The sequence below is a fragment of the Cavia porcellus genome, unplaced genomic scaffold, assembly GCF_034190915.1.
Source record: "Cavia porcellus strain 051 isolate PalLab524CR breed Dunkin Hartley unplaced genomic scaffold, mCavPor4.1 scaffold_21, whole genome shotgun sequence".
Classification (NCBI taxonomy): domain Eukaryota; kingdom Metazoa; phylum Chordata; class Mammalia; order Rodentia; family Caviidae; genus Cavia; species Cavia porcellus.
Genome location: NW_026947504.1, coordinates 42,354,846 through 42,371,241, shown reverse-complemented (window position 1 = coordinate 42,371,241; position 16,396 = coordinate 42,354,846). Strand labels below are relative to the sequence as shown.

The following is a 16,396-nucleotide window of genomic DNA, read 5'->3' as shown; positions in this document are numbered from 1 at the left end:
GAGATCCAGGTGGCCTCCTCCATTGTGACCACCTAGAAATAGTTTTTCAGCTTGTACCGTAGACCCAGTGAGCAAAAAGAGCAGACATGAAGGACTCTGACAGGGAAGACCCTAAGAAGACATATGAGAGAAGGAGAACTTTTTTATTCATCAAATTTAGTGATTTAAGATCTTGCCCTAGTATGTTGCTTGACTGCCTTCTGAGGGTGCTGTCTGGATATAGCCACATTTCCTAGGGGGACAGATTCTGACAGCCTGTGGGGTGGAAGGAGCCAGGTGGGAAAAAGCTTTAGGCTCTCAAAGACTTTGGTGGGAGCCCACATCTGCCACTGGTCAGCTGTACTATCTTGAGTAAAATTACCTCTGTGAACCCCAATTTTTTTCTTCTATAAAATGAGCAACACTCACCTTATCCAATCTACAAAATTCTTGAGAAAACAAAATAAGATAATATATGTCAGTGCTTACAAACCAGGAAATGTTCTTCAAATGATTATTATCTCTAAAGTCACTCACAGGCCTCTTTCCTATTTTAAAAATTGATATGATTATAATACATCATTTTGCTTAAACCTTTCAGTACTGATATTTGGATATGAGCTCAGGCACCACTTATTTTGATTTTTACTCATGTGCCTGAGATAATCTCTTTAAAAATCATTAATTTTTTATTCTTACCTTTAAGTCTGTTTAGCTGTCAGGTTTCAGCTAACAATTACTGTTAGCTTTAATGATTGTCGTTAGGTTTTTATTTTGTTCAGTTTCACATTGGATTTAGAACACAAGCTTCATCTATTTTACCATGCCCTGTAATCTCTCCTGGCCTGAATTTGCTAACTCTAACATTACTTATTTCTCCAGATACGGCCTCAAGGTGGACATCTGGGCTGCTGGTGTAATCACTTACATCCTGCTGTGTGGTTTCCCTCCGTTTCGTGGGTATGGACAATAAATAGTTTTTATTCAGCACGACCACACATTTGTCTATTTCCTAATGATCCTCTTGGTCTTCTGACATAAATGAGACTATAGCAGGAAAAAAATACTGAGAATTTCACTTGCAATGCATGTTCTTTTCCAACGCTAATACGTATGCCTTCCATACATCTTTCTCATATAATTTAAAAACTCATTATTTCTTAAGTGACCAAAACAGTTGCATATTGATACATTCAGTTAATTCAAAGACACACATTGTACACATCTACAGGAAAAGGAAGGTCTCTGATGCTTAAAAATGACAAGTCTAGGGGCTGGGGGTTTAGCTCAGCGGCATAAGCGCCTGCCTGGCAAGCAGGTGGTCATGAGTTCGATTCCTGGTACCGATAAAAATGAAAAAGACAAAAAAAAAAAAAAAAAAAAGAATGACAAGTCATACTGTGAGCTGACATTTCAGTGCTTTTTTTCTTGTTGTGGTTCATGTACACAGAAGTGGTGATGACCAGGAGGTGCTCTTTGATCAGATCTTGATGGGGCAAGTGGACTTTCCCTCTCCATACTGGGACAATGTTTCTGATTCTGCAAAGGTAGGTTTCCAGTGCCTTCCTCTTCAGTATAGGGCATCGTGAAGGAATTATTGATTACAAAGACAAACTAATAATATTGTAAACATGATTGGTGTACACATTTTAGCTGTAAGCACTAGGTCTGCTAAGATTTCACGGGCTAGAAATATTGTATAAAGTCAGCTTCAAGTTATGTAGATAAGATGCACATGAAACAGTTGAATTTTGTGTTTAGACTGAAATACTGCTTCTGTTTTCAAGCATTTTGAGCAATGAATATGTGACTTCTATCATATTTCCAAAAATTGACTTAAATTTTTGGAAATTTGTTGTGGAAAAGTAAAGATTTTTTTGTTATAATCCTTCATTTGTCTTGGGTAGAAGTTCAATTTAAAATCTTAACTTTTAAATCTGATCATTTGACATAAAACTGATGTATACTGAGCACAAGTGTCTCATTTTCTTCCAGTGTCCAGCAGTCCACATCTGGACTTAGGACTATGTAGAGACCTGAGAGAAGCTCCAGAGAAAAGTTCCAAAGTGAAAGGAGCTGGGATGATAGGGCTAAGGGGACCGTGATGGGGAGGCATTTTCATCTGTCAGCAGGTGCAGGAAGCTGCCTAAGTCTGAATGGTCTCACCTGTTACCTGAAAGCTCACCCTCACTGATAGATAGGACCATCTCCCTCGACCCCACGGCAGCAGGCAAAGGGCATCACACACAATGTCTTGATCCAAGTTAGAAAATGAATAAAGGAAGCTGAAGTAGACTCTCTGTGGTCCCCAGATCTTGTGTGTGTAAAGAACTGGATAACAGGGGCTGGGGATTTAGCTCAGCGGCATAAGCGCCTGCCTTACAAGCAGGCAGTCGTGAGTTCAATCCCTGTACCAATAAAAAGGAAAAAAAAGAACTGGATAACACATATCGAGGCAATTTCTTTTGCATGAGGACTCCTAATTCAAAGGGGACAAACTCATTATGAAGACCTCAGCAGTATCTTCCTGGTCCAGTTTGAGTTTGTGAGGACTTTCATTCCTTTCAAAAACCAGCAAATTATGTGCCCTTTCACACCTTGGTCTTCTTGGTATCAATAAGTCTGTATAGTTTTGAAGCAACTCTAGCACCCATCCTTAGGATTGTTTAGCAGCTGCAGAATAGTCCTATTAGGCTGGGGATATCGCTCAGCAGTGTAAGAGCCCCTGGGTTCAATTCCCAGCATCTCCCCTTCAAAAGTTCTGTTTTACCAACTAACTATTGGCAATTCTACATCATTCTTCATTCTTTTCTTTCAAACTAAATATGCCATCTGGAAATTAGTGAAAAAGTCTACTTTTCCTTTCAACTACCAAAGTGGAAATTTAGTTTTTAAAGAAATCTGGCATGTAAAATTATTCTAAAAAGCTGGCTTTAAATTGTAAAACCCTAGTCAAAAGTGGGGCTAATAATATGTTAGTGTGTGTAAAGTTTTTTTCTTTTCTACTAAAATCTTTTTATAGAATTTTTCTTTCGCTTTGGAAGATGTTATTCAGGTAGTCACAGGTAAGTGGAGTTGATATAGTCAAGCTTTAGAGATTTATAAATGCTTTTCTAAATTAAAAGCGCATGCCTGCTTGTAGAGACAGCCGGTTTTTCACCTTCAAAGTCAGATAAATAAAGTCTCATGTTGCCCTTCCCAGGAGCTCATTACCATGATGCTGTTGGTCAATGTGGATCAGCGATTTTCAGCTGTGCAGGTGCTTGAGCATCCCTGGGTTAATGTAAGTGATCTCTTCTCTTCCAGTACATGTTCCTAATGTTCCAATTGTAAAAGATTTGTAGATTTCTTAATGACAATGCCTCCGTTATAAAATGTGCTATTCAGGTTTGTTCCTCCTGTAAATATGCCAGGCCACCGCAGGATCCTACACATGTTCCATGAGGGCATCTGCTGTGTGCATTTCATCCGACTTCCACTGAATAGCCTTCATACAAGGCAAGCTCATGTGATCCTTACCTGCCCTACAACCTATGTCTCTGGCCAAGACCAGGGCTGAGTAAGCACCAGACAGAGCAGATTCTCTGAGCCTGTACTGCTTTATTGTCATGCCAAACAAAAAGTTCAGATGACCCTGGAGATTCTGCATATACCTCAGAGTACTGGAGTGTGCTTACAGAATATCTGCACAGCTCCTGAAAGGCAGATTGTCCTGTGGTAGGTTCAATGCTCTGCATTTCTTAAAGCTCCTAGATGCTGCTTCTGTGGCTGTACTTTCAATACAGGTCCTGATGGTATTTCTTCAGCTATAAAAGAATTCTACAGAGAAGAGTTATTAATTGTTAGTCCTTTAGCTCTCTGCAACAGATTGATATGGTTTGCTCTGATGAATAATAATAAAAGTTAATACCCATAGAGTGCTAAACTTCCAGAGACCACCACAGCCTTGTAAGTTACTAGCCTGGTTACTACTATAACTGCTGTTAGCCGGTGAGGAAGTTTCATGCTTAGGTTGTCTGGTTTTTACTGCCAAAATATAAGACATGACGGTGGATACAGATACAGACAGAGAAACAGACAACCATAAAATTGTGAGCTCATTTTTCACCAGCTTCCCTCAGATCTGGCTATAAACTGAAAGCAACAGAAGTCCTCTTTAGTCTGAATTGTCACCTGGGTGTGAGTAGTAAGGATATTTCTTTTCATAATAACTGATTATGGAGGACAGGCGTGACTGAAAGCACAGTCGACACGTGAGGTGACTACGTGGAAGGTGACAAGAGACCAGGATCTTATTCACATTCTGCCACTTACACTCATTGGCGTGGGTTCTAGCACTTTATGTCTGAGCAGATTCTTCACACTCTACTGCAAGGTTATATGTATATGGCGCGGTAATATAAAAGAAAAATGAGCATGTACAACAGCTATGGTTTAAATCTTTTTATATAACAGAGCATTCTAAGAGGTGTACAGGTGTGCAAAGATATTAACACCTCAGTCCCTGGAAGGGTGGGACAGGGGCACTCATGTCCAGCAGTGGTCACTTTGAACCTCAGCAACCTGTGTGTTTATCCCAGCATGCTAAGCAAAAAGATCCTTTTCTATGAAGCGAAAAAACTGAGGAAGCATCTTATTTAACCCTAACAACAAGCTTACACAGTAGGCAGCCTGAGTATTGTATCCATCTTGCATATCAGGAGACCAAGGCTCTGGGGGATGTTTTGCCCAAAGTAGATAAACTTGCAATTGACTCAAAATTTGTAGCCAATTAACCTCACTCCACGCTGTGCAGAATACTACCTCTACCTTCCTTTTTCATAGGTAAACCATGGTGAGGGTAACAAAAGGGTACAGTATGGATTATTAGCACAAACTAATTTACCTAGATCTCAGTGCCTTCCCCTTAGATGTGCTGGAGCGCTGAGCCACAAGCCACCTGCAGGCCCTCTAAATGCATTTGGTTCCACAAAGTGTCATACTGCGCATCAGACTTAGAGAGACTGAGACAGGGTGAGCATTCACAGAATAAACTGGAAAATCTGAATTCGGAATGTGGCCTTCTGGGGCTCATAATGAGCTACAGAGGAAGGATTCATAAGTTGATAAGTAGCCATTTCAGATTTCACTTCCTGCCACACTTGCTCTCTAGCAGCAGTGTGTGACACAACCAGAGAGCTTGGGGCACTGAGTGAACCAAGGAGCCTGGTGAGGTTGGGGTGGGCGTGGAGGTCCTGTGGAAAATCAGAGCTCAGTTCTGAGAAATCTGGGAAGCAGGTGTCCAGTAGGGTCAACTCCAGCCAGGTGTAGATACTTGCTAAGGACAGCTTTGTGACTGTGACCAAATGTATCTATATATGAGGGGACAGCTCTAACAATAAAAGTCCAGCCCAGCTGGGGTAGGGGAAAAGCTAAAAAGCTTCAGGTTGTTACTTTTCAAAAACTAAAGTTGTTCATTTTCACACCTAAGACATATGTGCATATGTGTGTGACTGGTAACTTTCTGCCTCTTCTATCTGCTTTGTAGACATTGCTGGCAATTCCGGTGGCTCTGTGGAACTTGAATTTCTATTACCATGTCAGCTTTTCTCTCAGATTACCTAAACTTACTTTCTCAAAGTAAGAATAACATTTAATTAATCACCTAGGAGGCTTAAAACTCAAAACAAACTATCCTTTATATAATTCTAATAGATTTTTACATTCTGAGGGGGAAAGTCTGTATTTGTTTTAGCAAAACCTCCAGGGAGTCATGGTGGTATAAGCTTGTAGAACCAACACTCTAGGCCAGCCTAGGATATGTAAGGGGTTCGTGGCCAGCCTGGGTTACATAGTGAGACCCTGTCTCAAATAAATAAATTTTTAAAAGCTAGGGGTAGCAGGGTATAGTGGCATATGTCTGTAATCTTAGTATTCTAGAAGTTGAAGGGAAGAGAATCTTAATTTTAAGCCCAGCCTTGGAAATTTAGTGATTTATCAGGATTCTGTCCTAAAATAAAAACAAAAACTTGGTGTAGAAACTGATGGCTTCACTTTTGAAATGATTTTTATATAGCAACTAAGTCAGAAAAGCACTTGTCTCAGAACAACAAATAAAAAATGTAAGCATTCACAACCAGCATTTGGTATCTGTTGAGATCTCCAAGTGGAACACACAAAAGGCAGAAGAGCCTCCCAAATAAATTTGTTATGTAAAAGGATATCCATTTAATAAGACATTTTGCGTTTGGCAATCAAATTATATCTGATTGCCACAAAAAGATGCTTCCTAAGGGGCAGGAAAGTAATGATAATTATGTGAACTCTGAGGAAGTGGCAGAAAGCTCCTCCTTTGCTCTCATTAGTTCTGATTTCCTCTATGCCTCATATGACGACCTTTTCACCTGGCACACATGAAATGGAAAAGGTGACCTCTTCCAAAACAGAAAACAGAGCATGAGGCAATAGAATTGAAAAATCGAGTCAGGAGAAGTCACTTATTTTAACTTCTCTCCAGGAGTTTTTTCTGAGCCCCATTTTTTTTTAAACTTTTTTTTTTTTTTATCGGTACCGGGGATCGAACTCAAGACCATGTGCTTGCAAGGCGGGCACTTTTGCTGCTGAACTAAATCCCCAGCCCCCTACCCCCATTTATTTTTAAAGCACTCTGGATATAGAACCCATCCTGCTTCTCAGTGTCCTTGGCCTGCAGGGAGCACGAGCCAGATCTGTTGGGGATGGTAACAACAAGCACAAAGACACGCTCAATTAATTCACCTTACTGGACACCTAGTAGCGAACCATGGGGTTTGGGACCGTGTAGGAATGGAACAGGCAATACCTTGATCGCTCTCAGAACTGGGATAAAGGTTGAGTCACTTCTTCCAAATGGAGGTTTTGTGGATTGAAAATGTAGTGGTAATAAATTCATACAATGAATAGATATTGCCTAAACAAAATTTCTTATTTATAATTAGTCCTAATTATCATAGTAATAGTTCAAATGCATTACTCTCATAGCATTTTTGTCTTTAAAATGTTGATCTACCATAGCCCATGCTGTGTTCCTGCTACTCTAGGGTGCATAACTATGCAAATTTATTTTTACCTCAAATTATCTTCTTAAATTTACCGATGGAGAAACTGAGGCACAAAGGAGTCCAGCATGAATCTCAGTAGAGTTCAAACTAAGGTCTGATCCCTGGGTCTTGTCCCCAGAGATTGTTCTGATTTTATTTGTTCTATTGTTGTTTGGTTTTTTGGTTTTAGGATTTTGATTTTTGGTGGGTGTTTTGTTTTTTGTAATACTAGGGTTGAACCTAGGGCCTTCACACTGAACTATATTCCCAGTATGTAAGGTTTTGGTGGTGGTGTTTTTTTTTTTTTTTTTGAGATAGGGTCTCATTATGTTTCTAAATTGTCCAGACTGGGCTTGAAATTACAGTCCTGCCTCAGTCTCCCAGGGTGCTGGGATCGCAAGTGTGTGCTTACCATGCCTGGCTGGATTCTGACTTGATTGCCTGTACACACACCTGTGCATCAGGACTTTTAAAGGCTCCCATGTGATTCATATATGAAACCAAATTTGAGAAACCTTTTTGAGTAAAAAGAACTAGCTTAAACAAGTCTAATTATGTAACCAATTCAAGGGTTTTTATTGCCTTCCTGGGCTTTAAATTTTATTTTACCCCCCTTTCCTACCTACCTTAAAAAAAATACTACTAAGTCAAAATATTCCAAAAGAAAAAAAGAAGAACAAAATAAGAGCCTGAATATGTCCTGGGATATTCCATGCTGACTAATAAAAACCAGCCTTATTGAAACAAAAATATGGATGCATTCATCTTTTTGTACTGCTGGAATTTGTTAGAAATTAAATGAACCCCAGTGACATGGTAATAATATATGAAACCACTTATCTATATTCATAAATTATAAATGATGGCATGAAATTTCACTTTCCACTTGGGCATCTTTTCCTCTCTTTGCTTCAAGGTAGATCTTAATTTACTTTGCATTTTCTCCCCAAGCACAGTGTGAATTGTACACTTGGGATGAAAATGCGAAGTAAATTAAGGTTGTCCAGGACCGTGCTGAAGAGGGTCAGAGGTTCTGGGGTGCTAAACAGCTGGGGATGGTTAGCGAGAACCCGGGCTGCACAGTGGGGGGAAATGGAGCTGCTCTTGAAGAGCTCGCTAATGAATTTGGAATTGTTTTAAACTAATCAGAATATTCTGGTAGTAAACTGCTCCAGACTGCCATGCTTCTCATAAATCTACAAATATTTTTAATAATAGAGTCTGGCAAGGAATAGACTGGAAATAAGATCCATGATTCAAATCCAAAAATCTGTGAGGGGAGGAGGGCTTTCTAATGCTTGGCTCCTGAGATGGTTTCCCTGAGGAAAGAGGGAATTCACTCTGCTGAGTGACCTCACATCCGAGCCCCCGCATGCTCCCCTCAGTTCTTCCCCAGCAACCCCTAGAGAACAGAGGCCCAGGCTGGGAGGCTGGGTCTCCTGCAGACAGCTGTGAGAGTTCATTTTCCATTTTGCAAACTAATTTTGTTCTTGTCAGTCGCAATGCTCTGCCAAGTGGTGGATGGGAATTTCTAAATCAAAAACCACTAACTTCAAACCACAACCAGCCTGTGTCAAACTTCAGAAACTACTCCCCAACCAGAAAGTATGGTAATAATACTGTAACTATTTGTAAAATACTGCCAGGTTTGTCACGTTTAGAAAATTCATAGCATGTTTTTGGCACACAATCTGGTCAGAATAATGGCAATAAAGACATATATATGAAAATGTATGTTTAATGGCCCTATTTATTTTATTGGTGCAAGACAGTAAGTTCGCTAAATCTCCCTTATCAATCCGCATGACTCAGGTATGCATCAGATCCTGCAAAGCCAGTTGTTTATGTCTTTTAATCCAATTAGGCTGAAAGCATTTGAATTTTTATCAAAAAATGCCTGCAGACCTTCTCGTTGCCACGGGTGTGTGTGTGTGTGTGTGTGTGTGTGTGTGTGTGTGTGTTTACATCCTCTAGCTGAGCTGCCTTATTTCACTGGGGGAAAAAACATCCTGAAATGTTTTAAGGTATGAAGTCAAAAGCAACTCTGAGCACTTGCCAGAGTTCTTTCATTACTTTCGTTGGCTTGACGTGAACCAGTAACCCCAGGGAAACACAAACCTTCACCTGAACATCCAGGCCCCACCTTCGGAAAGAGTTGCTTGGAGTCTTGACAGCAGATTAGGACCAGAAGGACCTGGGAAATGATACCGAAGTCCACTGTGAGGTGGTAAGAAAGCAAACCCTTAGCCCAAGGACTGGCAGGGGGCAAAAGCCAGGCAAAGGTATTTCTGGAGGGCATGAGGAGGAGGAGGGATTGCTCAACAAGAGATGAATCTTCCTCAGAAAATCAAACAGGAGCTGCTTCTATGGAAACCGGGCTATTTTTCTCCTTATCTGTGCCCAGGCTGCTAATGCAGCTTGTGCCAATCACATCACCACACCACTGGCAAAATGCAACTTACTTTCATCCAGGGATAGCGGGGCCAGCTGGGGCTGCCACCTGCATGCAGGGGCCTGGGGCCTCGACCTTATTAGGTCAAGTCAGCACATGCCAGGGAAGTGGACACTCTGTCTTCATTTAGCGTAAAAGTTTCTAACTGCATCCCACAGGAACATTCCTCTGACATGCTCAGTATTCCTTTTATTGACCTCCAAATGCTTCCCAGGCTCCATTACATCCTATCCAAATACTCTTTGTTTTTCCAGCTCCTAATTCAATTCTCATTCTCCCTCACTATTGTTTGATTTTCATCATGGAAAAGATGATTCATTAAGTATTTTCACTTCACACATCTGGAGCTCTTTGATAGCTGGACAGTGTGCTAGGGAACACGACGTGATGCGGTAGAAAGAACATAGCTTCAGACCTGGCTGAGCCCTGACTGGACTGTTCCATAGCTGTGTGACCTTGAGCAAATGACTTCACCTTGCTGAGCCTCAGTTTGTTTATCTGCACAATTGCACCAGTGATGCATGTGCTGGACACCAGCACAGGGCCCCTGACGGTGAAGCCTTACCTCGCCGTCCTCTAAATGTCTTCCTCTTTTAGACTGCCGTGCAGCACCACCCAAGGTGTGCTTGTTTCCCTTTGCCTCACAGGACCTGGAAACCTCCCACCTCCCCAGGGCGGGGGCTCCCTGCACTTCTTCCTGCCTGTCTCTATCCCCTTCTCCTGCCTTCATGCTTTCCTTTCCCACTAGCTTCTTCCTGAGACACAAATATACACACGTTTCTTTTGTCCTTTTTAGGACAAAAGAAGCTTCTCTCTATCTGTGACCTGATCGCAGTTTTTAAACTGTTTTATAATTGAAGTTCATAGAAATCACTTTTCCAAAGTGGCCTGGAACTCTGCTGAGCGTGGTTTAGAACCACATGTATGTTAGAGGTGAGTCCTCATGCGACACCACTGTCTCAGCGTGGCCTGTTTCATTCAGGTGGAGCCCAAACGATGCCAGGGGCATGATGCCAATATTTGTAAGAGCTTCAGCATCATTTCATGCCTTGTCAAATGTTTAAATACCCTCAAAAATTCTAACATAGACTCCAAGGGTGTTGGTCTGACTTAAATTCCAAGGGCCTGTTTTTCACCCACCATGTTTAAAAAAGTATTTCTATGCAGCATTGAATTAACCCTTGTGTTTAAAACTCTGGACTATGTACTGATTATCAACCGACTTCTCTTCCACTTGTGCAGTCAGAGACCGGGTATACACTGCACGCATGTCTGAGTAGAAAGCAGTCCTTCACGGGTCATATACTGACATGGGGAAGCTTGCTTGATTCCTAATTGAGACTAAGGCTTCAGTTCTGGGATCTTTTTCCTGCTCATGCGTGGTTAGTCTTTTCCCGTTCATTGGTTTTCTCCCCAACTACCTTTCCACAGGATCCCTTTCCTAGGCCTGAGCTGGTTGAGCCACTGTTCAGCAAGCATGCCTGAGGCTTCCTACTCACATATCTCATGCAGCCAAACACCACTTTTCCTCCTTTCTGGCTGCCACATTCTCTTCATCACTAAGGACGAAGTCAGAGCCCACGTCCCTCATAAAGTCTGTCCTGCCTGCTCCCAATGGGAGACAGGTCCTCTCTCCCCTGGACTGTCTGGGGATTTCTAGCTAAGTCATGAGGCTAAGCCACCTGGCAGTTCTTTCTTATCTCCCTGATTTATTTCATTATTCAACGTGGTCTGTGTGTACTCTCCTCCTGGGTAGCCTGCAGGGTTCTAGCAGGCAGAGATCATTTCCTTCTTCTATTCCTAACACACCTTCTTCATAGATCCCCATTTCTAATATCATCCCACTTTAAGTGATGTCCACTTTATTTCTGACTCTTTCCACAATATAGCATTTAAAAAAAAACACATTCTGCTATGTTTTCTTCCTCTACATTTGGTTTCAGATGTGTTTAAATAATCATTAGCTATTCCTTCTTCTGCCCATTAATCGATAAATCCAAGAATATTGTAAAGTGAATAGCCTCCGTGTGCAGGACCCTATACAAAGTGTTTGTATTAAAGACTATGAAAAACTTGCCAGATGTGCTGTAACCCCAGCACTCAGGAAAGCTGAGGCAGGAGGATCTCAGCCTGAGCGATTTAGCAACCTAGCAAGATCCTGTCTCAAAATTAGGAAAAGAACTGAGGACTGGGGATGTTGCTCAGTGGGAAGACTCTGAGTTCAGTACCAGAGAGACAGGGAGAGAAGAGAGAGAGAGAGAGAGAGAGAGAGAGAGAGAGAGAGAGAGAGAGAGAGATTGCAGAAAACTTATAAAACATGACACAAAAGGGCAAGGGCAATGATAGATTAATAGATACATAGATAGATGGATGATAGGATCGCAATACTGAAAAATATAAGTAGGAAAAATTAATTAATGAAAAAGCTTTAGGGATTTGCAGAAGCATTATTAAACTGGATTTCACTTAAATGAAGAAAAATGTCTTGGAATAGGTCATTCAGACTCATGTTTTTAAGGATAAAGCAACCCCAGGGTCCCCAAGCACAGGGCCCATTTTTATTTTTGCTCACCACCATTTCCCCCACCATCTACCTCAGTTCCTGGTTCCCTAAAAACCTGAAATTAATGTTCAGTAAATAAATGAATGACCAAAGGCTGAAAGGAGGAATAAGCTCCACGTGGAGAGGACAGCCTTGCAAATACAGCAAGCAGTCGGCTGGGGAGCTGCCGATTTATTTTCTTGGATAGAAACAAGAAGTGATGTCCACAGTGATAGAGAGGGAGGAGAAAAGAAGAATGAGGAATGGCATTGGAGGTCTTGCTGAAAACGTGGGTTTATCAGATATCAACAAATGCTTCATTATCTCTTCATCCATTTATATTTATTAAGCATCTACGATGGGCCAAGGCACTGCACTAAGACCTAGGGATTCTATGAGTGAACAAAACATAGTTTCCGTCTTTGAAAATTGTGCATCCCTTAAAAAATTTTTTTTCTATTAGTACATGTTTGCAGTACGTAACGATTATGCAGCCTTTTCATCATGAGCAGCACACACTCATGCTCCTGCTTCTTGTTATTCTAACGGGATTTAGTACAGGAGAGCAACTTGCCCAGCCTCAGTCATAGAAAGCTCCAACAGAGAGCCAAGGCCTTAGTGAAAATGCGCTCCAACATGCAATATGTCATAGTAACAGTTGATCTGAAGGCCACAAGGAGCATTTTAAACTTGGGGAAAAACTGCCTCAAAGGGTGTCTGGGATTGTAGAATGGCTGGTTGAGCAGAAGTGGAACAGACCTGAGTCTGTTTATAGTTTGCATGAGCTCAAGCCTGCCGTCTCCTTGGCTTTGGGTCTACATGGTAAGGGAAATGTATGCAGGCTGATTTTAGGAAGAATTGTCTACATTAACTTTCTCCTTATTATGTATGTTAGAGTTCAGTTTAGAAATAAATCTCTGAGATTCAGGTAATACCAGGACAATTAGTTGCAGAACAGACATGGATGTGAATAAGACCTTGAAAAGTACTTCCAGCAATGGCGTTTCATGAGGCAATCTTGGCTGGCGTGGGTCTGCATGTTCTGAATTCTGAGATTACAGACTGGAACTACAAGATTTTGGCTTCATTTCCCATGACCCTCATTTATTTTCTTTTTCTTTCTTCCCTTATTCCTTCCTACCTCCTTTCCTTCTTCCCTTCCTTCTCTCCAGGATGATGGCCTCCCAGAAAATGAACATCAGCTGTCAGTAGCTGGAAAGATAAAGAAGCATTTCAACACCGGCCCCAAGCCGAACAGCACCGCTGCAGGAGTCTCTGTCATAGCAGTAAGCATCTGAAATAACCACCTCTAACTTTTTAAAAGCAGCCTGCCTAGGAGACAAGCATTACTCGAGGGATTCTACCGAGAGACAGCAGAATGGGTCATTTCTTTAGACAACTCTACCACTTAATGCACAAGAGGCGGTGTGGGGCTTATAAATGTGAGTGTGTTTTTACAGATCATTTCCCTGGGTGTCAAATCATTATCCAACACCTCCAGGGTATCTTGCAGTATATATTAGTTTCATGATTTATTTTTTTAAAGCAAACTCTCCCCCATGCTGGACTCTGTGCCAATATAAACCCTTTGGCTGTTGAGAAAAGAGTTAGTAGTGTCCTTTTGCCAAGACCTAGAGGGAAAGGGAAGCTGAGAGAGACAATATATAGAGACTGGAACATTACTGATCTTTCTACTGGACCTAGAGTAAAACCACAGATTCGCAAAACGCTTACACTATAAGGTTTTTAGTGAGATTGAATTGCTGTGAACACCCAGTGAAGTCACTATGTTTTGCTCCTGATAAATTTCTGTCCTTAAAGTTGAAACCCTTTAACAATTCACCATTTTATTGATACGGCTGCACAAGATTTCTTTCTTTCTTTCTTTCTTTTCTTGTTCTGTCCTGTGTGTGCAGACATACATTACATGCAATTTGATAGCTGCTCTAGGCAAAGATTAAATTGGACCAAGAAATAATGAAACCTCATACTTCCTGGTATCATATTCTAGGGTAAATATATTTAAATCCCAGATTACTTGAGTTTTTAATAATTTCCTCTTTTTCCAGAGTACGTAAATGTTAACAGCACATTCAATGTGAAAATCACTTCAGCTGGTTTTTTTCCTAAACAATGAACTTGAGACATTATGATGTCAAATTTTTAGAAATTATTTATGCTATTCATTCCCTCATACTCCTGGGCCATACTGAATATTTAACTCCTTTTATGAGTATTTCTACTTTATTTCTCTCTCTTTTTTTGTTTGTTTGTTTTTCTTTTGGCTTTGCTAGAGCTCCAAATAAAACTAAAGAGACATAAATTACCTACTGAACACAACCAGTCCCAGAGCTGGGTTACCAAATATTTGAGAGAATGGTATAAATGCATGCATGCACACTGTGCACTGTTGCATTTCCTGTTTCTCAGCTGAATCTTTTCAGCAGTGAATTCCATGTGTATGGGAAGCTGGCACACGAGTAAACGGCCAGTGCTAACGAGAATGCATACTCTTCCGATGCTCCTCAGAGGTGCTGAAGTTTTAAAATTTCAAGTTGTTCTTCTTTCCTCTCTTTAGTTCTTTCCAGACTGTCAGTGTTCTTTATCAGCTGCTGTTCACTCAGTAATTTTTGCAAGTAACAGTCTCACCATGATGCTCAACCAAATCAAAGCTTCTATGCTCCTGTTTTCATTGTTCATCCAAAGTGCAAGTCTGTTCCAAAACGTTTGATTCCAATTGTGCACAGTTTTCTTTTGGAATGGGCTGCCAGCACGCTTGTCCATGAAAAGGACTGCCTTTCTGCTCCTGCTCAGGGCCCTGCTGCTGCTAATGAGAGTGCCTTTTCCACCTTGTCATTTTCTTTTTGTTTTCTTTTTACCTGGTCTTTTGCTTTAATTAGTCTTTGGTTAAGTTTGCTTTGGTGGCTCAGCAATGATTCGTTCACAGTATTCTGGGAGGCCTATAGTGACTAAGGGCAGAAACTTCAGGGCAGTTTTCCAATTTATGGATAACAGATATTTAAGGGAAAGTCCTATTTTAATCAAATGTGAATAAATTCTGAGACCTAATTCTTATGAGTTTATTAAACCTTCGTCTAAATGTATCTCAGAACACTAAAGTTTAGTATTTGAAGTTCAAAGGCCCACTGACTTTTTTTCTAAATATCATGATTGGACCATTTTGAATATAATTTTTAACACATTTCTCATTCATCACCAACGTGTTTTCCATGAAACCTGTACAAACTGCTTATATATAAATAGTGCAGCAGCCCGTGTACTGCTGTTACACATTCATTGCATGCTTGTTCAATGTTTTTTTTCACCTCTACAAAGCTTTTTTTAGCATTATTAACTCATATTCAAATTAATTGGCTGCTTTTGGAAAAGCATCTCAAACCGTGCCCTGTAACCTCCTGAGTACAATCCACATGTTAATTACTGCCATTAAAATTTCCAGTATGAAAGAGAATATCAATGTAAATTTTAGAGGCTGCTTCAAGAGAAAATTGTCTGCCATAGTATGTGCCTTTAGGCACCTTTTCCAGGATACTTTCCCTCAAAAACGTCCCCACTCTCCACAAGAATCCCAGGGAGGTCATGAGTCCCAAGGTGGGCTTCACATTAGAAACTGGAACAGCAGCGGCTAAGTCCACAAAGTTGCAAAGAGCAAGTGTTAGGGATCTACCTCAAGAAAGAGGAGTCCTGCCATTCAATTCAATTCAGTCATATTCACTGCAACCCCAAGTATAGACTGCCAAATAAGAACATTTATTGAAGGGGCTAGGGATTTAGCTCAGCGGCATAAGCGCCTGCCTTGCAAGCAGGCAGTTGTGAGTTCAGTCCCCGGTACCGATAAAAAAAAAACAAACAAAAAAAAAACATTTATTGTGAGGCAGAATATAAGTGGAAGATAGAAAAAAATATCATTTGTAAATGGAATATTCTACAAAGGCTACAGGACAATTTAATAATTCAGCATAAAAAGTTCACATCATAAAAAATTCTATAATTGATTTAACACCCTGATGACATCTATTTGATGTACAAAAATTTATATCCACATATATTTTATTCACACAATTTTTCCTGGGCAAAAAGATTCTCTCTCTGGAGGTATGCAATAATTTGTTTTATTTCAAACTTTTGTTACTTCAGGACTGACTTTTTGGAAACATGTACACCTTTAAAAACTTTAAACCTGTAGTGTCCGTTTGTTTTGATTTCTATAGGAAGTCAACAAATAAATCATTAGTCTTTACCAGACACTTCGCTTTTCTTGTTAGAACTCTGACTACCTGCTAGAGGTCAGTCACACTTATAGAGGAGTTTATGACAATTTTCTTTCTTGGAATGATGAAAGGA

At 40.6% G+C, this 16,396-nt stretch overlaps 1 protein-coding gene across 6 annotated transcripts in view; it reads left to right on the top strand.

Annotated features, from left to right (window-relative positions):
* Positions 1-16,396, top strand: part of Dclk1 (doublecortin like kinase 1) — a 329,654-nt gene that overhangs the window by 292,487 nt on the left and 20,771 nt on the right. For all 6 annotated transcript variants that reach the window (XM_003477423.5, XM_023560569.2, XM_013140987.3 and 3 more), the window contains 4 exons: positions 862-939; positions 1,430-1,526; positions 3,182-3,262; positions 13,204-13,317. In XM_003477423.5, the coding sequence (XP_003477471.4) occupies positions 862-939; positions 1,430-1,526; positions 3,182-3,262; positions 13,204-13,317 (370 nt within the window). The remainder of the gene's footprint in view (positions 1-861; positions 940-1,429; positions 1,527-3,181; positions 3,263-13,203; positions 13,318-16,396) is intronic.